The sequence below is a fragment of the Paramormyrops kingsleyae genome, chromosome 14 (genome assembly GCF_048594095.1).
Source record: "Paramormyrops kingsleyae isolate MSU_618 chromosome 14, PKINGS_0.4, whole genome shotgun sequence".
In the NCBI taxonomy this organism is placed as follows: domain Eukaryota; kingdom Metazoa; phylum Chordata; class Actinopteri; order Osteoglossiformes; family Mormyridae; genus Paramormyrops; species Paramormyrops kingsleyae.
Genome location: NC_132810.1, coordinates 15,225,023 through 15,247,265, shown reverse-complemented (window position 1 = coordinate 15,247,265; position 22,243 = coordinate 15,225,023). Strand labels below are relative to the sequence as shown.

Sequence of the window (22,243 nt, the reverse complement as noted above, 5' to 3'; positions counted from 1 at the left end):
CAGAGAGCAATAATGGCGAGGTCAAGAGGCCATACATGCAGCTGAAGTAGAGCAAGAGAGCGAGAGCGTGGCAGCTTGAGCGCTCGGCCATCATGAGTGAGTCGACAGCGCCACTGTGTGGCTGAGTGGAGCGATGCATTCCCATGATGCTCTGGATGTGCAGCTTTGATTGATGCTTTTAATCAGTTTAATTAGATGAGTACCAGCAAATATTTATCAATTTTACTAATTCACTAATTTTACTAATTAATAAGAAACAACTGAACGTGTCCAGATATAAATCTTAAATGCTGGTTCTCTTGTCTTTGAATGAATGATCTCCCAAGAAAAACATTTTCCCTGTAGTGGAAGGCCACAGGCATGCCTTGGTTGGGACATAGTCACTGATTGTTATGAGTTAATCTGTGAAAGTGAGCTGTGAATGTAGCCTTAGTCAAACGGCACAGTTTACAAAAAGGCTCCCATCTCAATCTGCATTAAAACGGGTCTTTATTGAAACTCCCCAAAGGAAGAAAAGGGGACAATAAAGCAGTTGCTTATTACAACATAATAATACGAAATTACTAAACCAGTCAGACTTCAATTGCAAAAAACAGCAGCATCGACAAAATCTACATGTGCCAGTATAACAGCTTTAAATACATTCTCAAAGATTCCATGAAATGGTCCTTTTTCATTTTTATTTATCCTCTAATTTCAGGCATTTCTGTTACAGAGCTTTACTGTCCTCCTCACTCGGTAGTGTTTCGCAAGCCCTTACAGTTAGCTTGTTGTGGGCCAATCACTAAATGATTTCCAGAAAAAAGGAAGAGGGATGTCAATGTCCGCTTTTCTGTTGCTAGCTCTCATGTAACGCTGCACACTCTTGGAGACGTCCTGCAAGAGCTGGATGAGTTTGTTGAAAGATACATTCAGGTTTGACCGTACATCATCAATCCACAGCTGGAGCTTGGTGTTCAGGCGCTCCATGTTCACCTCAGAATAGACCTCCTGGATTGTCATTTTGGCTTTGTTTTTATGCCCCTCTGCCACCTTCTTGAACTCCTCAAACTGCGCACCAAATGATTGCATGAATTGCACATTGCGGGCCTCTGAGATGATGCTATTGAGGCTGGCAGAAAGCTCATCCAGGCCTTGGGTCTTCAAGGAGGCCACTGCATCATCCACCTTTTGAATGCACAGTTGTAGGAAAGTCTTCAGTTTCTCCAGAATGTCTTCAAGTCTGATGTTCTCCAGGGTTCTCACCATGTCCATAATGTTATTCTGCATATTTTTCATTGCATATTTCACATTTTCCACAATGTTCCTTCCACTGATGATGTAGTTAGTACTAGGAACTATGAATTCAATGTTATTTACATGACTGATGAAGGCACCTGCGTTAGATTCTATGAAGCTGTAAATCATCTGGTTTGACTGTTCAATCACCCTAGCAATGGAGCGGCTGGCCCTCTGGAACAGTTCTTCTCCAGTGAGCTTCTCCTTGATCCCAGGCAGCTGAAACTTAGTCTTGCTCAGGAATTTCATGACTGCATCCAGCATAAGTTTGACATTCTTCTGATATTGCTGGAGAAGTTGCCTGATGAAGCGAGTTAGGTCATCACTAACTTTCTGGAAATCCTCAGCCGGGATACTGTCAACTGCCCTCTTGTATATCACCTTGCTTTGGTCCCTGATTTTCTCAATCTCATTTCGCAATGTGTCAAGGTTTCTTGGTATCTCCTGGTAGGCTTTCTCGATGGAACTGGACACAGTGTTCTTTAGCTTCAAAGAGGCGCGGTTCAGGTCCATGCCAAAGTGGGCATTGTGGTACTTGTTTGCGAAATTGTACAGCGAGGATGTGATAGCTGGCACTCTGTGCCTCAGGCCACCAAGTATGTCATACGTAACTTGGGTGTTCCAAGTAGTCTGTAGGTTGAGTTTCTCTGAGTTCTTCAAGGTTGCCTTGATGCTTAGGATATCCATATCCTTTTCAGGAGCAGACTGTCCAGAAAAAACGGACAAATCAGTGGACATTTAATCAGTGGAATTAAAAAGTTTCTGGTAATAGTCCTGAGAACCCAACTCACCGGGAAGCGACTGTAAAGCTTTCCCAACACCTGTGACGGAGTCTTCTTCTGGATGAGGATGCCGAGGAATCCAGAGGATGGAGAAGATATGGAGGCACTAACGCTGTCCTTGCGGGATACGTAGCGAAGGCTGACATCAGTGAATGTTGCACTGTTGATATCGACATCCAAAGTGTGGCGAGAGGCACTGAAGGGCAAAATGAACATTACTCATGTTAATATAGGTATATACATATAGATCATAAAAACATTTCCAAAAATTATGAGCTATAAAAACTCTACAATGATATTTTTGCCAATATACATTCATATAAATTTGGTTTTGCTGTTTAGGGATGTGAGGCATTTGACAACAACATGAGATTTATGTAACATGAGAGATTACGCAAAAATTTACCTTGCATCCTGAGAAGCCTGTCGTTTCATCCTGGGTGGGGGGGGGGGAAAAAGTTTCTCATGATTCTTTATCAAATATTGCTTTCCATATACAGTCCATATAGATAAATATATATATATTTGCGACAGGCAAAATATCTTACCTTAAGGACTGTGTGAGTGTTTGTTGCCAGTCCAGGCTCAGATCTTTGTGAGAGAGGGTCCCTTTGCCAATTATGCTCACAGCCCCATTTTCAAACTGAGTGTTTGCAATTGCTGTGTAGAGCAAAGACAAACTCAGTACACATACAGCTGGAAAGTGGAAATCAGGAAAGTGATCAATGGTAATAGTTGTAAGACATACCATCCAGCTCATACTCCAGGAAGACCATAGTGGATGTGCAGGAAGACTTCAGTGAGGTGACAAAGGCAGGAGCTTTGTTCTCTAGTTCAACAGCCCATTTGATGTTGTAAATGGGAGAAGACACCATTACAGTTGTAGACAGGGAGCCAAAGTATGGAATAAAAATCCCAACTGGAAAGTTGAGAGTAATCTCAGGAATTTCAATCTTCTGCTCTGGGATTGTGATGGAAGGCAGCTCGAAGTTGGAGATTTGGTTTTCAATGTCATCCAGGTGGACTGTGTATGTGCCAATAGTCATGGACTTTGGCAGGCTGAAAGATGAGATGGTAATTTCATATTTTGGCAGTTTCACTGCTAATGATGACATTCTGTTCATCAGGTACTCTGTATTAATGCTGATGCTTGGCACATTCACTTTGGGCAGGCCTGGCAAGTTGACTTCAAATTCAGGAATCTCAATCAGCGTTGGGATTACAAGGATCCTTAGGTCAATGACGAAGGATGGAACTCGCAAGGTGGTAAAGGGTACTTCGAAAGCTGGAATGCTGACAGGAGGAATACTCAAGTGCTCAGGGAAATTCATTCCGTCATAACGCATGTCAATGTCCCTGATGTTTTGAGGAATGTCCCTCACCCATTTGGGGACCGCCAAGGTGATCTCTGGGATATTAAAAATGATATCATTCCCAAAAACTTTACTGGGCAGAGCAAAGAGGAATCCTTCCTTGTTCTTGGTGTATATCACAACTGAGGAGGCATTAAGGAACTGTAGCTTGTCCTCATTAGTGGTCATATCGAACTTGAGTACATCCCACAGGTTTTTCTGGTAAATAGGCAGCTTTATAGTCTTCAAGAAAGCAAGGTAGCCCTCCACTGACTCTGTCCACTCCAGTCGGACTTCAGTCTCATCATTTGACAGCAGATGATCACCAGAATGGACAGCAGATGCCAGCTGCTCCCTGCCACTCCAACTGAACATTTGTTTCTCTGGCATGGCAATAAATTTAATGTTTTCAACCACACTTGCCTCACCAACGTTGCTGGGCTGGGACATATCAATCTGCACACTACCTGTAACGGTCTTCAGTGGAACAAATTCAAAGGTTGCTTTGGCACTATGCTTGCCCTTGGTACTGAAAGGTCTAACATCAGCGTTATTGTTGCCTTTGATGGTCAATGTAGCATATACTCTACGCAGAGATGCCTCCAAAGCCAGATTTTTATTCATGTCTGCATGCATGTTTATGTACACATTAGGTGTCTCGTATTGTACTTTTGAGTCCATGTCAGCGTTTATTGTAGATCGCAGGCCATTAGCATTCAGGTAGACATTACCTTCTTTGTTGAAAGTTGCAATGAATCCACCAAATGGTAAAATAGTTCCATTAATCATTCCCTTGGTAGAAGTCTCCAAAGAGATGGCAGATGGCAATCCTTCCAAATGGAGACTATTTTCAATACTACACTTGCCATAAACATCTCGACCAAAGTGATATGTCACGCTTACCTTGGAGACCACATTTGGTTTAGTCTTAGTGTTTCCTTTGAGTTCGTGATTTAATTCTAGGTTTAGCATCAACAGGCTGGCCCTAGCAGAGGTCATAATGGATGCTTCTGTATTTCTCTTGGTGAGGCTCATTATGGTATTGTAGTTGACCTGAACCAAAATGTTTTCCAGAGACAGAGTGGTGGCTAGTTTATATCCTCGTTTTCTTGTCAAGCTGGTAGTTCCCTCTAGTTTGCTTTTGAGGACATCAAAAATAGAACTTGAGGAAGCTCCAAATTTGACCACAATGTCAGACTGATTGTACAGACCAGCATTAGCATTCAAGGTGACCACAGAGGACTTGAATGAGAAATCATAGGTAATATTGCCCATGGCAGGAATCATAATTGTGTTTTGTGTGACTGGCAGAGTAATTATGGGCAGGGAGAGTCGTCTGAGGGTTTTAGGCACATTTAACACTGGCAGCTCTAGAACAGGTATTACAAGTGTGTACGAAGGAATTGAGAAGCCCATCATTGGCACCTTAAAGTTAGGTGTGGTGATCTCCTTGGGGAGGAGGAGTCTGAATGCTGGCAATTCAGCTGTGAATGGAGAAACTTCAATGTTCAAGATAGGGATGGTGTATCCAGGGATAGTGAGTGTCTTGGCCTGCAGAGCTGATCTGACAGCTTTGTGCTTTTCCAGCTGTGTCTTAGCTTGGTTATACGAGTCAGTCAGCAGACGGATCGCCTCGTCTCTTCCCTGCTCAAACTTTGCATTGAGTATCTTGGAATTTTCATTGATGGCACTGTAGAGCGGTGTTAGGTCAATGTCAAAGGCAAGCATCTCAGGATTCTTTTGGTACTGGAGCTTGAAAGCCATATCAAATGACTGCGAGGTAGTAGCCAGGAGCTTCTTCAGGCCCATGTCCTCCCACAGGGAGAATCTCCTAATCTGTGGGGTTCTCATTTCAGTATAAGGTACATTCATTTCAGGGATGCTGAGAGCTACAGTCAGGAAATCGAGGTTAGCCTCACCAGTCATTTCTGCATAGACACCAATGTCTTTCTCGTTGTTCTCCACACGGAAGTTGTGGCTGTACTTATATTGATTGAATCGGGCTAAGGCCCCCCAGCTTACAGACTGCTTGTTTGAATTGAGAAGGACAAAATAGTTGTTCTGTAGATCAATTTTTCCAGTCAGTTTCAGGGGTAAAATGATCTTGCCATTTCCCTTATTTTTAGAATCAAGAATGACTTCAAAAGGGTGAGCAACAAAGTCTATGGAGTTGGACAAGGTTCCACTAACTCTACCAGTGAGTTCACTGTTATGGGAGGCTGTCAACTTGATTTCCAGTAATTCCACATCAGCCTTTCCATTCAATGAAAAAACACTGCCTTTAATAAAAGGAGCTTCCGTCTCCGCTTGAACATCGACAGTTACATAGCTGAAAATGGCGGATTCAGCATTTATAGTTTGCTTCATTTTCAGAGCCTTGCTGTTTGTGTCCCCAGTAAATTTGAGTCTTGCAGTATTGATGTCAAGGGTGAACTCAAGGTTACTCTTGTGGGTACCATCGTCGGTGTAATCCAAAATAGACCACTTTCCATTGCCAATGGTTCCAGCTGTCAAAGAAATGGTACCGGACTCAAAAGTTGCACCTGCTTTATGGGTAAAACTAACCTGACTAGAGATTTCAGGAGATGGGATATTCAGGGTATGCTTATAGGTGGTGTCCATTGATGCAGAAATTCCACTCTCCAAGACTACATTCATGTTGTTGACAATGTCACCTGTGTACATTTCTGTGGTAGCTTTAGCCTTAGTTACAGCTTTAGCTTGTGGTGAGGTGGCACCAAGGGTGACTGAGCCCTGGTGGTCAACGCTGAAGGCTTTATGGTTAAATTTTAAGGTTTCACTGAGTACCAGGCTTCTCATTTCAGGGGCTTCTATCTGGGCGGTAGCATCCAGAGCATATGCTAGGTAATCCATAATTGATTCCATTTGGGAAGTAAACGTAGCAGTGAATCGTGGGTTCCTCGAACTGCTTGTTGAGTTTTGGAGAACTGCTGCAGTTTGGAGTTTGTAGTGTGGACAGCTGACTCTGAATTCACTGTAGAGTTTACCAAAAGCAGGCACTTCGACTTCACTGGGGATTTTTGGCATTTTAATCTCAGGAATCGGGAGCATAGTGATGTCAAAATTTTCCAGATTCAGTTTTGGGATGGTAATCTCTGGAAACCTGATTTCTGAAATGGTAATCTCTGGAAATGTCAGGTCAGGCAGGTCTGACAAGTATATCAGTTTGAGGTCTCCAAACAGATCACTGGGACTAGGGAATGTAACTTCCATGTTTCTGATGTTGTCAATGAAGGAAATTATTACTTTCTTGATTTCCTCGAAGTCAATGGTGAAAGAGGGTATGGTATATGAATCAAGAATAGTGAACTCAGGGATAGAGACCTTTTCCGGAATTGTAATCATCTGCAGCTTTTCTAGATTGATCTGAACAGGGGGCACAACAAGATTAGTGAGAGGAACAGTGAATGAAGGGATTTCAAACTGCAGTGCCTTCAATGTGTTTGCATACTGCTCAAAAGCCTGCTGGATTTCATCAATGATTTCTTGTTGTTCAGCCAATTTGCGGATTTCTGCAATCAGTTTATTCAGCTGAGAGGCGATGTAGCTGACCATATTTCTGTAGGATTCAATTGCTCTTTCAAGGTAGAAACGAATTTCCCTTCTGATATCCATGCTGCCAATTCTCTCCCGAAGGTCTTTGAGGTGGTCCTGCAGCTTTATCTTGATGTCACTGAAAGCTGTAGCGTCAATGATATCCTGGACCATTAAGAACATCTCTGCAACCCTTGTGTCTTTCAGTTTATTCAAGTAGTTCACAGTGGAGGCTTGGAGGTCTCTCATAAATTTGCGAGTGGCTTCAATTTTCTGTGGGATCTCATAAGCTTGGAGATGTTCATTCAAACTCCTTGTCATTGCACTTATTTTCTGGTTTACGGTGTCAATGAATGCACTGTAGTCAAATTCCTGAATTTTTTTAACAATCACAGCTATGTACTCATTAAGCTTGTCAATGAATTGCTTGAAGTCCGCTGCTTCCAGTTGTTCCACTGCTTTATCGAGTATTTGCGTTAGTTTGTCAGGCAAATATTGGAAATCAACAGATTTTAGAGTATCAACTATCGACTGCAGTGTTTTTTGGACATTGTATTTCTTGAAAAGTTCTAGTCCTCGGTCCATGAACACCTTGATTTTCTTGTCAAGCTCATACTTGAGAATTAGATCCCTCACCTGAGAGTACACCACATTAATCTTCTCAACAATTTGATACTCCTCAATCCAGTTAACTATTACATCTTTTATGGAGTCAACAACTGCAATGATTTCTTCAGCAGGAATTTGAAATGACAGCTTACCCAGGTATTCATTTACTTTGATTGAAGAGACATAGTCTTTCAGGTTTTGAATGAATTTCATAATATCAAAGTTCAATAACATTTGTTTCAGTTCACTTACTTGCTTCTGAACCTTAGATTTAATATCATACTTAGCATCGAGATCCTGCAGCCAGGCAATGCTGCTGTCCTTCAGGTTATTGAAATCGAACTGCCTAATGATGTCTTCCATGGCATTGATAGCATGGATAATTGATTGAGAGATTCCAGTTCTCTCATCAAAGTCCCTTAGCTTGCTTCCAACCTGCATGAGAGCATTTGACCAGGCTCCACTTCCAATCTGTTCCTTCACCATGACTAGAAATTCTCTGATTGCAATTTGCAGCTCACTCAGGGTTTGTGCAAAGGACACCTTCAGGTTCTCTAAGGAATCTTCCAGGTCTTCCAGTGTAATTATATACTTCCGAGTCAGAGCGGCAAGCTGCTTCTTAGTCTCAGCCACCTTGTTTTCCAGGTCCATTTTCTGCATGTAGTTGTTAAGTTGCTGTGGCAATTTGTCCAAGTTGGCCCTAAATTCACCAGCCAGGCGGTTGACATCTAAACTGTTGATGTAATACTGAATGGACTGAAGAACATTCAGAATGGTGGCTTTGAATTCATCAAAAGCAGCAGGAAAGCTTTCAATGAAAGGCAGTTCGATGATATGAAAATTTCCATTTTTGTCATACTTCAAGAAGCCAGAAACGCTGCACCCTTGGTTCTGTTGCTCTCCAGCTGCTCCGCTGAGCATGGTTCCAGAGAGTTCAACTCCAATCCTATCTGCATTATTGTAGGCACTGAAATCCTGACTATAGCCATAGTTGTTAAGTTTGGATTTCACCCTCCATGTGGCAGATTGCTCATTGGGAGTCAAGAGCCCATTAACCTTATTGTCAAATTCTGTCTTTACAGATGCACCACCACCAATCATATGGCTGCTTGAGGCTCGGTAGTCATGAGAGCAGGCGAAAGCTAGAGGTTCTGCCTTCAAAAGGAACTTGCTGTACAGCTGGCCACTGTGTTTTCCATACAGGTTCAACTCACCATCACCATTGAGGAGAGCATCCACGTTGAAGCTGAACGGCACTGCAAGGGTACGGAGGTTGCTGTTGAGCTGGAGAGATCTAGACTTGAAGCGAGCTTCACTACTGAATTTAGAGGAAAGACCAACTACCTCCAGATCAACATTATGGCTCATCTGAGCTCCTAGGATTTTTCCAGTGGTACTACATTTTAGTTTTCCTTCCAGTCCAGCATAGCCAATTTCATAAGTGTGTTTGACCTCCTGATCCTCTCCAAAGGCCCCCCTTAGTTTGCCAGTCAGATCAATCTTGTAAGGCTCAACTTTGAACAAGCCGTTGTTGGTGAACTCAACGTCCATGAGCCTGAGGTCATTGTTCATATTTACTGTTGCAATGAAGGGCTTCATGTCAAACTTTATATCATGCTTGTAGGAAGTGCTGTCACAGATAAAGTTGTCTGTTTTGGACTGCAGGGCTAAGCTCCAGAGGGTCAGTATCAGACTATGAGTATGTTCAGTTTTCATTTTTTGCACAGATGCCATGAGGTTATTTGTCACAGTCAGTCCCTGCTTGTTCACCCTCACGTTCATTCTATTCCGGGAGCTTGCATCAAACAGGTTGCCTTCATAAACACTGTTCAGATAGGCTTCACTAACACCAGCTTTCCCTTCAATCTGGAGCTCAGCTCTGTTCTGGTGGATGCTTCCTTTTGATGTGATGGACAAAACTGCCCCAGAGCTGTCAACTGTGCTATGGAACTGGTTTTCAAAAGTTAAGGGCTTCAGCTGTAGTGTGGTGGTGCCTGTAGTTTCTAAGCCATTACTTCCAATCATCAGTGTAGCCTTGTGTGACCCACGGGTAACATCAAACATGATGGTACCATCAGAATTGATCTCCAGGCCTTGGGAGTTCACAGATCCAGAGAGGAGGGAATAGGCTCTGTTTTTGGCATCACCAGCTTGGGTCTCCACTCGAATGATTCCACGTTCACCAGAAATCTTCAGTTCTGCATTGCTGCTAAGTTTCTGCCCAAGGGCTTCAGTTACAGCTTTTGACTTCAAGGTAAACAGACCATCCTTGTACTTAAGTTCTCCTTCATGCTTCAGAGCATCATGATTCACATTAGTGTCAGACAGGACTGACACGTCTCCATCTATATAAGATCCCTTGATTGTGTTTGAGACCCCAAGAAGTATGGAGTCCAAATTAAGTGATGAATCTCTTTTTATGGTTTTCCTGCGAACGTCCACCACATAGGATTCAGTGTAGACTGTGTTGGCATACAGTGAACCCAACTGGAAGGTACCATCTATGTTGGTGTTAATGGCGAAATCAAGTTTCCCATAAGCACCCTGACCAGACATCAATAATGAGGTGTTAAGGCCCATGGGGCTGAATACCCTAAAGTGTGATCTTGATGCTACAGAAGTTCTGTCTTCTTGTGTTGTCAGAGATTCCATGATGTTGAACTGAGAATTTATAAGGCTATGTTTAAGGGAAGTCGTCACAGAGTACTTCAGAGATTTCACTGTGCCACTGATCGCTGCTATACCTATAAGACAAAACAAATAAATGTTACAGTATTTCTTTAGGAAGTCTAAAGTTTTTGTATTTAGCCAGTTTCGAGTATGTAAGTAAAGCAAGTCCAATAAACATAAGAACGCAAACAAAATACATAGCATTGTTTCATTATTGAACTGGACAGTAACTAATATAAATTTTTAAATCCCTACTATTAGATTTTCATTAAAATCAAATTATTTTTCTGAAACACAATCAATGTTGCAAAACAGAAGGTGGAAACGGATAAAAGAAGGTGCTTACCTTCAGTATCATAAGAGAAGATCTCAATGGGGCTGTCAGCCTTGACTTTGAACTTGGCTATGTAGCTGGGGGTGTCCACTGTGTCATTGCCCCCAGAAATTGATCCCTCCCAGCTGTAGAAGTTGCTGGTCATCTTGGCAGTTGCTTCAGCCATCCCCAGGAGGGGCACACTGAGCTCATAGTTGTGGGGGATGGTAAAAAAGGGTACTGTGATGACTCTCTTGGGTATCCACAGCCCAAATTCCAGGGCGTTCACTTCAGGAATGGTCACACTTGGGGGGACGTTTAAATCCTTTGAGGATTTTCCACCCAGTGGCAGAGGGACAGTCACTGTGACTCTGTCCTTGTTGAACTGGTATCTGAAGGAGCTTTCACTGGTGAAGGAAGAAAGATGAAGAGCTCAGGCACAACATTTTAAGAATTCTTAGGAAAACCACAAGTTGACAAATCAGTCCTTTCTACCACTCAGTATCTATTTGTTACTTACTATTTCAGGAACAGTGTCTCAGGCAGAGAAGGTAAGTTGATCTCTGGGATGTTCCTCTTGTTCCTCAGGTTCTCCATATAGGGGATGCCTACTGCCATTCTGTCCAGCCAGATATTCCCTGCCTAAATGCAAAGGATTATCGTTAATATCACATAGACTTCTGGGTCTTATAAATATCTGGGGTCCTGGCCTTTAGAGATGTTTCTCTATTTAAATCTACTTATATCTGATTTTTTTGTGTGGTGGCCAATTCGTCCTCATCTTGTCCTATAACAAATGATCAGATAATTACCCTGTTGGGCGGATATTGCCTCTTCTATCTCCCCTGCCCCCCCCGAGACAGGTTTCCTTCCTCAGTTTAAAGTGGTGAATTAGGTGAAATAGTGTCCCTAAATCGCTCTTAGTGTGACAAATTGGCTTCCATTCCAGAGTGCACCTTTGCTCAGGACCAGCAATTCCTAGGATAAACTTTGGAATCCCATTTGGAAGTGACAATTCTGAAAAATGTACATATATTTCCAACTGACCTCAATAGTTTTAGAGACAATGTGACGTAATTTCATGTCAGTCTTCGCAACCTTCTGATCCAATACTTCATTGGCAATATTCTCAAGTTTTCTCTGGTACCCCTCCAGATCAGGGATGAGCTTTTGGATCTCGGAATTCATGTTAGATGCCATCTCCACCTCTATCTCATTCTCATCTATAAAGACATTTATCATTTTTTTCTACCAGTTCATTTGGTGATCATCTTAATATCTGTATGTTTCCTATTCTTTGGAACATCTGGAAAGCAGAAAGATATACCTAGTTGGAAGGTGATTCTCTGCAGGGAGGTGGTCTCTGGGATTTTGACAGCTGTTTCCAGCTGCAGTGTCATGATATCTGAGCGCTTGAGGGAGGCAGTGGCTGTGGCATCAGTCTGCAGGGCAGGAACAGTCAGCTGGAACTGCACCATAGCCTCCTTCAACATGTCAAGTCTACAGGATACATGAGAAACCGAGAGAGTTAATGACATGCAGGATCTGCAATGTAAGCACTTTTTCCAAATGTCTCCGATCACCAGAGGTGGGTGATTTAGGTCGAGAGTAAAAGTCCAGACCAAGATGTTGTTTCAAGCAACCAATTAAGTATAAAGAGCATTCAACTGGTTGGTTGAAACAAGACCTTGGTCTGTACTTTTACTCACTGGACCTAAACTACCCACCTTTGCTCTTCACTCGTTTTACCTGGAGCGGCCAACTATGGTGAGCTGAGGGATTTTTTTGTTGGTGACATCTATCGTGACAGCTTGGGTCTTCGTTCCCTTCATGTTGCTCTCAGAGACCGACAGCCTGATCCCAGCCTCCACGTCGTAGTTTGGGATCTGAATGTCAGTGGTCAGAATGTTCTTGTTCCTGTTGTATTTAGCTATGGCAACTGCTTCAGTGGGCTCAGCACCTGAAGACCAGAAGGGAACCAGGGTTTAAAGCTATGCTATTACAGTGAGGGAAGAAAAGGGAAGGAATCATCATTTGAAAGTTGTACCTTCGGCACTCAGCACCATCTTTATGGCATCCACCTTATGGCGGCCCTCCTTCCCCTCCCTTAGCAGCTCATAACTCAGGGTGGCGGTGTACTCTGTGACGTCTCCCGCAGGCTGGAGCTCCAAGGCCAATCTGAGCACAAATGTTTGGATGATAACGGATTAGACTGAATCCCATCCATCAAGTACAGATGAAGACCGACAGGAAGTCGAGGGCCCATACCGCGTCTCGCCAGTAAGTGGGTAGTAGGGGGCCACGTCGGAGGAGCTTGCATTAGAGTAGCGCAGAATGGCACAGTACTTCACCCCGGTAAAGAGGGGGCTGCACTCCGCCAGGTCAGTTCTGTCCTCAATCATCGAGGGCATTATTTTGGTCTGCGCAGTGGACACAGACAACAGTCTGTTGCTGTAGTTTCCGATGGCAAAGACAAAAAAACACATTATTCAATATGAGACAATCTCACAACGTTCTGAGAAAAACAAACATCGAAAATTTTAAAACAGAATAATGAAAAGTGTCCTTGCCTGATGCTGAAGAGCTGGGTAGTGCCCTGCGGTGCTGGAATGGCAAGCTTGATTTGGTTGCTGTTTATGGTGACCTTGGCATTGAGGGAGCTCTCATGGTACAAGTTGGTGTGCATTTCAATGCCCGCCGCAACAAACTCAGGGATGTGGATGCCCATCTGTGTCACAAACTCCACGCCCATGGAGGGCATGAAGGAAAGCTCCTGCTGCAGGAAGAGAAGATGGGGCTTAGGATGTCCCTTTAGTTGGCCAGAGCATTTCATACATTACTGCTGGCCATTTTGATTCATCGATCCCCCAGCTGTATGGTGACCAAGAGGTTTACCATGAGTGGCCTCAGGCTTAGGCCTCCCTTGGCTCCAGGGGTGACGATTCCAGACAGTGAGAACTTCAGTGGGAAGCCAGCAGCAGTTGGCAGAGCAAATTCATTGTCCATGAAGATATAGTGAGCAAATAATTCATTGTCTGTTCTGGTCACCAGAGACTTCAAGAACTGAGATAAGAAAAAAAAAAAGATAACAAGGTCATTATCTAACATAACAGATACTTTTTTATCCTGAACGTTAGAACAATGAGGTACATTAAACAGTGTGTACCTCGAGGGGCATGAGCCTCAAGATGGCATCAGAGTACATAGCAGCATTTTGGGCTATTGCATCTAAGTCACTGGACTTGATATAGCCCAGCTCATTTCCCATGATCCTCAGGTAGGACATGAACTCAGGGGACTTCTGTGACTTCAGTGTCTTTAACAGCTTGTTGAAGTTTCGGCTCACTTCATTCATGATGTTTCTGGGAACCTGCTCACATAGGGCAACAAAACAGAGACGACGCATCCAATGAATGCAAAATGTCAAAATAGAAGAGACTGATCTAGCTACTCCTGAGAACACCAGCTTTTGTTAAATACCTGTCTCTTCATTCTCTCATTCTTCAGTGGATCTATCCAGTTTTTGATAAACTCATTGACTTTGGATGGCATCTTCTCCTCAGCCCAGTACATAGCCTTTGATGCAGTGTCTGGGAAGAACCCATTTTCTCCAAACAGGGCATCAATTGTTGGTTCAAATCCATTCCCCTCCATACCAACCTTTAATTGAAATACAGAATTCCTATTTACTCTGTGCATAATACCAGAGATAATACCATATTATTCTGGAAAAACTAAATTACAATTAAAATATAGATCAGAAACTTTTGAGTATTACACTATAGATTTTTTTTTTTTTAAATAAAGTTGAAAGCATGCTCATTTTTGTTTCGTACCTCAATCAGGTCAAGGTTGTATCCAAAGGCCTTCAAGGTTGTCTCCAGCATGACTTCTTTCGGCATGTAGCCTGTGGAATCGAAAAGTACATTTCCCTCCACTGAGGCTATCGTGGGGCTGATTTTGTAATTACGAGACGACTTGGAAAAGTCCACAGGAGCAAACACTTCAATGCCCTGCAATGCCTCCATGATCTTCTGTCGTGTCCTGTGAGGCAGATAGGAAAAGCCATGAAGCCCATGAAAACATTTCCTGCCAGCAGGTTTTTGTTTCTGTCTCATTTCCATTACCTTTCAGATTCGGCATCCTCCGAATTCAAGATGTTGACGACGTGGGAAGCCACAAAGCTCTTGACCTGCTCATTCTGCTCAGTCTCCAGCGTGCTCAGCAGCTGTCTCAGGTCAGCCATCTCGGTATTCTTCATCAGCATCAGGTAGGCAGCGATGCGTTTCTGGATTGGGCCTTGGTCATCCTGGTAGGTTTGCAGAAGAGCTCTGCTAACCTGCGGAATTTCAAAAAAAGCAAAACCCCGTCAAGCACATTGAGACAGATGCTCACCGCTGAAGGTCACAGGCCAGGTATGGAGAACTTACCTCTTCATCAATAGTCATCTGTCTGAAAGCCTGGATGGCGGCCTGCTGAACAGCCCGGGAGGCAGTGGGTTGTCTAATGCACCTCAGAAGGGTTGACTTCAGGGCAGGATTGGCAGCCTCCATGGCTCCTCCCATGTTGCCGATGACCTGAATGTAGGAAAAAATTTAATATTCCAGTTATCATCATCTATTATCCAACTGGCTCAGAGCAGAGAACAAGGCAGGGATACATCCTGGAGCACAACTTTGAGGCTTCATCATCATCATCGGAAACCACAGAAGCAAGACATGAATGTCTTCACACAGTCATTCAAAGTGCCCAGGTACGCACCCTCAGAGCTAGGTAGGTCTTGTCCTCGTCACCGGAGCAGTCTCCAGTTAGCAAGGAGGCCATGAATTCTGACACGTCGGTCATCACTGGTATGACCTCTCTCTCATTCTGGTACAATCTGTTGTTGATGACAAGGGCCAGTTAGAATATAAACTGGTCTATTGCTTAAAGCACGCTTGGGCAGCTGCTGTATTTACGGACACAGGGAAAGAGTCGCATCGAGACGGCGATTAGCACAATAACCAGCTTGGACTCACTTCCTGACGACGTTGCTCAGGGCGAACATGGTGGCTTTGCTCTGTCGGTTCTGAGCCATGCTGAGCACGTCCCTCACACGACAGCCGCAGGGCTTGGGTACGAGGCTCAGTGCGTAGACGGCAGCATCCGTTGCTATGGCGGCGGCCTCTTCATCAGAGTTTCTCAAGATCTGCAGGATGGCGCTGGTGCACTCGCGGGTGCCACACTGGGCCAGCGCCTGCCAGGTCAGCGAGCCGGAAACCTGCATCATCTCAGGGACAGCGGCGCCTAGGGTCTCATTCTTCAGGCCCCGGAGCTCAGAGACCAATTTCTGGAAGAGGCTGGGCCTCTGCTGGCCTTGTTCGGTCTGAGACAGCCCACTCAGGTCTCTCATCGTGGCCAGAACAGCATCCTTGTTCTGGACAGGGGCCTTGTCCTCCGCAAACTCCATGTACAGCGGCTTCCAGTTGGCCTCATCTATACAGATAGATAAATTACACTGGTTCAGTGCTCAGCCTTCACATACACATTACCCTGAACCCCATATCCCTAACCTACCATAACTGAAGGTCTGCAGGTCATAGGTGACTTACCATAGCTGATGTATCGATTGTTGGTCTTGGAGGATTCCTGCAGGTTTAGACTCTGTACTATTTCGGAGGTGATCCCATATGTGTTACTGTGCCAGGGAAGAGAGATAGAGTGTTGCTAGAGTATCAAATATACAGTACTTCCACACAGTACTTCATATAGCTTAATATATAACTGACGCTATTTTCAGTTGAATTAGAGTTTAAATATCAGGTGATTCTCCATTTTCATCTGTACTTCCCATAATACAACCCCACTCTTTCCTAACGACTGCCCACGGCTGGTGGGACTCACTCGTGTGAGAAAGGCAGGAAGATGTGTTTCTCCGTGCAGGTGGCTCCCGTCATGGACTTCCTCTTGTTTTCAAAGCGGTAGGAGCAGGTCTGCGTGCTTCTGATGAGCTTGGAGAGAGGAACATTCTGTGGATAGCAGGGATGGGGAGATTGTTAAGCAAATGGATGCAAACTTAGTGATTTTTTGGGGAAACTTTGCTTTAGCACAAAAATACAGGCTAATGTCTGAAAAGCTATATGAACAGTAATAAATGCCATTGTTCCTTACATCTGACAATGTCAAGATGGCCATTCCTGGATTGGCATTGAAGTGTACAAGACCCATGTTTGCACATGTAGTGACACTGAAAAGCTGAGTGGGGTCTGTGTAACAGGAGCTGTGAAAGAGCACTTTGTACTGGCAAGACTTCTTACCAGGCCTGAGATGAGTGCCAGGGGACTGGTGGAGTCACTCATGGGGTTGAAGTGGTCACACTCAGACAAGTCTCTAGTGAGGAAGACGGAGGTGACGTCCGCCCTGTTTTCAGCATCGACGTTTGTCTTGCATAGACCATGCAAGGTAGCCTGACATGAAGTACAGAAACATTCTAAGCTTTTTGTTATTCTTCTGATCTTGCTACTGTAGCCACATTTCTCCATAGATGACAGGGCAGAAGTCTCTTACATCCAAGAACATCAATTGAAACCTTTTTCTACTTCCATTAGCCAAAAGCTCGGGGCTGTACTCAGTCACACGCTGCGTGTTGGTCTCACAGCAAGCAGAAGCAGCAGCTGGTAATTGCAGTCTGCAGGTAACTGGTTTATAACAAAGAGGAAACCTTCCTACCATATACTTGGGGTTTTCTTCCTCCTCTTCCTCAACAGGGACCATCAGGGCAGAGATTATGCCCCTCTTTATGTTAAGGATGTTGGCAGGCTCCAGGTGGTCAATATTGAGCTTCACCTCTGTTAACTGTTCAACCGCAAACTTCAGGGGATACCTGGAAGAACATCAATGTAGGGAAGGCGTCAGAAACGGTGAAGAAACCCAGGAGTGCTGCGCTGTACCTTAGCATACCCTTAGCGAGATGCTGTTTATACTGTAATGACTCCTTTATCCAGCATTTGTAGATGTGCCTTATTTTCCAAAATTGTTGACAATCAGTTTTTTAAAAAAAAATAAATAGCCAAATGACCCCCAAATGGCACTTACTTCTCCATGGCAACCCGGAAGGCATCGGAGCCCGCAGCAGGTCGGTACACGGGCTGACCCTGGGCGTCGATGACGGACACCTCGCTCAGGGAGCACTCGCTGGTGTGCATGATGAAGTTACACGCCTGGGGCACCTCCAGATCGACCTGATGCCGGAGGGGGTGCAGCCAGGAGTGAGAAAGGCATGGTGCAGCGGGGCAAAGGGGCATGGGGGCATAGGGGCATGGGGGCATGGGGGCATGGGGGCATGGGGGCAAAGGGGCATGGGGGCATAGGGGCATGGGGGCATAGGGGCATGGGGGCAAAGGGGCATGGGGGCATAGGGGCATGGGGGCAAAGGGGCAAGGTCACACCTACCTTACAGGTGACCTTTGGACCATTCTTCAGGTTCGCAGTTCCATTGACCCCGTTCTTGCTCTCTGCCTCATACTGGTACACATATTTCTTAAAGTTTCTGAACCTCGATGCCACTTGAAAGAGAATGATGTTACAAGGTTACCATGAAATATTACATTAAATTACTACATAAATTATGATTAAATCTTACTAGGCCTAAAAAACTTCTTGTGGTGTTAAAATAATTCTTTTCTACATTCTGCACAGTGTTAAGTCATCACCAAGTTGTTTTTCTGGAGCATATACTCTCAATGTCCACATGGAGGTGCTTTGCCAAACACTTTATCAATGGCACAGTGTGCTTCGTTCAGTCTAACCTCCAAATCATCACTCCAGACCTTTAGACCCTTGATTATGAACTGGCAGTTCTGAGTCAACACTATCTGTTCACCAGATAGTAAACAGGTCAGTACCAGGGTCCACGGCAGCTATCTTGGATGCTTTATCTAACCAAGATTAGCAAAGTTGCGACACTATTACCTCAGTTTCTGTGATTACTGGGTTTTTTTACCATTCCAAATACAGTTTAGTTATTGAGGCCAGACTTACACAAACATGTTGAGCTTTGATCCTGATCACTGCCTTGTTCTACAGAGAAAATAAAAACTGAGCTCAGCAATAATCAGATCCATACCATCCAACAAATCAACAGCAAATACAACAAATTCAAGTCTCTGGCAAATCTCTGTACACATTACCGGAAATTTACATGACAAAATCGTCAAATGAATATGAAGCCCTTCATAGCTCTTAAGATTATTTTATTGTTTCATCACCTTTAATTTAAAAAGGTCACTAAATATATTACTGTTATACAATCCAAAACACACAAAACTCAATACAATGAGCAATAAAAGTACAATTATAATATGTAATAAATTAATATGTAATAAATATGTAATAGTGAGTAATAATTAAATTTTCAGAGTTGGCAGAGCATGGTATTTGACATTTTTTTCTGTACATAATTAAGTAAAAACGGCTAATTTTATTTCGTACAAATATAAGTAGAAGTTCCTTCCGTATCAGCAGCTCCGATGAGCGACTCTAATTTCCGTACCTGAGAAATGCGAATCACTAAGAACACTAAGAATATATCATCACCCCTTATGATTTTACAGAAGCAGCCCCTCGCAGTCCGAATGGCAACATGCACAAACACCAATCGCGCTAACTCAGGCGGCACCCCACATCTGTGCCACTGGCTCGTGCCCCAAGTGGCAGTGCCGGCAGGGTGGGTGGGGGCCCGGGCAGGGGGTACTCACGGGCAAAGGCCTGGGTGCTCAGCAGCAGCAGGAGGCAGAGCCAGAAGTCCCCCATGGTGGGCACGGTGACGCTCTGTTCCTCGGGTCTGGTGAGCTTTGCTTTCTGACCGAGACTGGCTCCCCATGCAGGTACTGCTCTTTTATACCTCCGCGGGCCGGCCCAGCCCAGAGGCCTCTCGGGAACGAGTCCAAAGTGTGCCGGCCGGCTCCAAAGTTCCCTGCTGGTGGCTGACTTCATAAACAGGACTCAGAGCTGAGTCTGAGCGTTGAGGGACAAGAGGCTCTCGCCCAACGGATCACGTAAACACGATTATTTACACTTTTCATTGGTACCTTTTATTCTTCTGAATGGTGGGGGGGGGGGAAAAACAGTGACTCAGGAAAAACAAGGGAGACAGACAGAGCCTCTGACACCCACCTGAAAGATCTGATTGTTCAACCTCCAGGGCTGTAATCTAGTTTTTTTTCCCCTCCTCATTTTTATGAATTTTATTTAATGCGTTTCAGGTTTAGCTCAGTCCCAGATCCCCCCTGATTCCAAAGGCCTCACACACCCAGACAGGTAAATCAGCATTGGCTTGAGTCTTAAAACAACACCTGGCTTAAGGTTCATATCATTCTATAGTTACAATGTATAAAAAAATGAATACAAGAACCTTCTAATACATAACACACGTGTATCAAAATCCATATTAAAGACAGCTGTTTTCCTGCGTTATAGTTCTCTCTAGGCATGACAATATCTTCATTTCCACTATATCCTGCCAAAAATATTTATACATGTCTTTCCTATATGTGTATATATGTATCTACATACTATTGAACATTAGCCAGCGCTAAGACTGTGACCCTCTTCATGTTTTAGTACCTGATTCTTAAGTTTTGTTGGGCATTTTATGATGAATTGGGGTCCGAAATCAGTCCTCAAATATCCTCAAACACTGAACAAGTCAAAATGACGAGCGAAATAGAACAACTTGGCGTGCTGATGCTGGGCCCAGTTTAGCTCCCGGATACTGAGAGCACAGTGAAGCGCTGCATCCTGACAGTGAAGCGCTGCATCCTGACCGTCACGAATGACCCACAGATTCATCTACTGATGCAAATACCTGTTAAACATCCATCTCAATTCTGCCATCCGCTGTTATCCTGCCTCTCGCAAATAGTCATCTGAAACATGATGTTGACACTAGAGGGGTTTGGCCCTGTCCTGGAGACCATGTTACCATGAGCATGTGATGCCACTTTGTACATTTTCCTAAAATGCGCAGATCAGCTGTAACAGCAGGATTCTGACGCAGCTGTCTGGGGTCCATTATTTGAACCCTGATCCTATGCTACTTCACGTGAACCTCTCATCGCTGATACAGGCACAGGTCCATAAGGAAATTCAGTCAGTCAGTCAGTCCTAATCTGTCTCTTCTGAGATAGATCCCTGATTCCCTGCTCTTCTTGTCAGGCAAAAGTCCGGCCCATTATCCCGGCCACGATAAGGTGACGCGGCTAGTATCCAGGCTGAACCTGTCCGCCTTGCTGTTTTATAGCCGTCTCATTACATAATTCTGAAATCTGCCCTTTTTCTGTACATGCGAGACCATCTGCCTCCACTATATGGTACAAGCAGCTCGGAGGTGCTGGTTGGGTAGATGGGTCTCTATTAATGTAACGATCTTAATGTTGCACTGTCGTCTGACTAAATAGCTCTTTTATTAGGTTCTTGCTTTGTTTGGAAGACGATATGTGGCTCCTGCTCTGATGATGCTCACACTTAACTCTGGGCATTCACTGGCAGCTCAGCTGAGCTGCACGTATGTTTGTAATTTGCTTCACTTTTTCCTTTGGGTTGACCCAAGCTGCAATTGATAGTGCGATATAAATTCTGTCAGCTGAAGGTTTCAAAGCCGCTTTGTGTGAATGTGTGTGTATGTGCCTGGAACACACTGGAACTCCTTCTCTTTGGCATATGCCACATACTTTCCAGGACGGCCTCTAGACAACATCGATCCTAAGTGAACGAGGGAGCTCCATGGCTCACTGAGTCACTTACATCTCAGGTCTGGCCAGGCTTTCACCATAAGAGGGGCTCAGGTCAAAGGTCAGACATATAGAGCGGCCGTGACTGAGGTGTGAACGGACTGAGGAGCTGAGAACCTCAAAGCCATCCCTTGAGATGGGGGAGTTTGTCACGTTATCACCTCTGCGTTTATCGACCTGTTGATTGTGAGCCTGGACTATCAGAGCCATAAAGCAAGTCTGCATTTGACTAAGCACATTGGGTCCTGCCACAATAACCCTAAATGGTTTAACAATGACTTCAGCAGAGGGATGATCAGGGGATCTTCAGCTGCTTCATTGGACCACAGACCACAACTGAAGTCCAGCCAACTTCCACATTCACATATGCAGCACAAGATCACACAGGCAAAAAATAACCCCCTTGAATAGCCTTCCTTGGAGATGCTAGTTATAAAAGACGGTTTGGTTGATTTTGATTTAATTTCTTTGCTGTTGTTCTCAGGTATTACTCAGCCTAATAAAAGAAAAACCAATCCAGTACTAACCTGTTATAAAGTGATAACAGCTGTATCAGGGTGAAGTGCTGCTCGCTTTGACATCCGTACTGTTACAGACTTTCATGGATTTTATGGCAAGGGCTGAACTATGACACACTTAACATCATGACGACTATCGAAAATACACACGATTCCAAGACAAATTAATAAACAAGAATCTCATTTCAGTTTTCATTCACTGTGTGGAAGTGAGTAGAGGCCAGCATGGAGTACAGGAACGATTCCTGCTAGCTGGCACTGTTCACGGAGTTACACACATTATGTAAATACATAAAGTCAAAGGAAATGACCTTTAAATGATCTTCATGTTGGTGTAAAACTATGGTGAGTCTGTCAAAGTGCGTCAGCTTAGCCATTTCAAACCCTCTCCTAAAGT

General features: G+C 44.1%; 1 protein-coding gene across 1 annotated transcript; it reads right to left on the bottom strand.

Annotated features, from left to right (window-relative positions):
- Positions 1-466: 466 nt before the first annotated feature.
- On the bottom strand, positions 467-19,422 carry apoba (apolipoprotein Ba). Its single transcript, XM_023834699.2, has 29 exons — positions 19,295-19,422; positions 18,579-18,617; positions 17,991-18,103; positions 17,634-17,779; positions 17,268-17,421; positions 16,856-17,005; positions 16,443-16,567; positions 16,151-16,236; positions 15,578-16,034; positions 15,321-15,438; positions 14,990-15,136; positions 14,687-14,898; positions 14,396-14,603; positions 14,040-14,219; positions 13,726-13,929; positions 13,455-13,622; positions 13,130-13,335; positions 12,828-13,010; positions 12,607-12,737; positions 12,309-12,519; positions 11,887-12,059; positions 11,607-11,782; positions 11,080-11,201; positions 10,593-10,966; positions 2,809-10,320; positions 2,609-2,720; positions 2,467-2,496; positions 2,070-2,256; positions 467-1,983 (listed from the first exon to the last, which is right to left on the bottom strand). Exons 1-29 carry the CDS (start codon positions 19,347-19,349, stop codon positions 763-765), a joined length of 13,200 nt encoding a protein of 4,399 aa, XP_023690467.2. The 5' UTR covers positions 19,350-19,422; the 3' UTR covers positions 467-762.
- Positions 19,423-22,243: the final 2,821 nt, after the last annotated feature.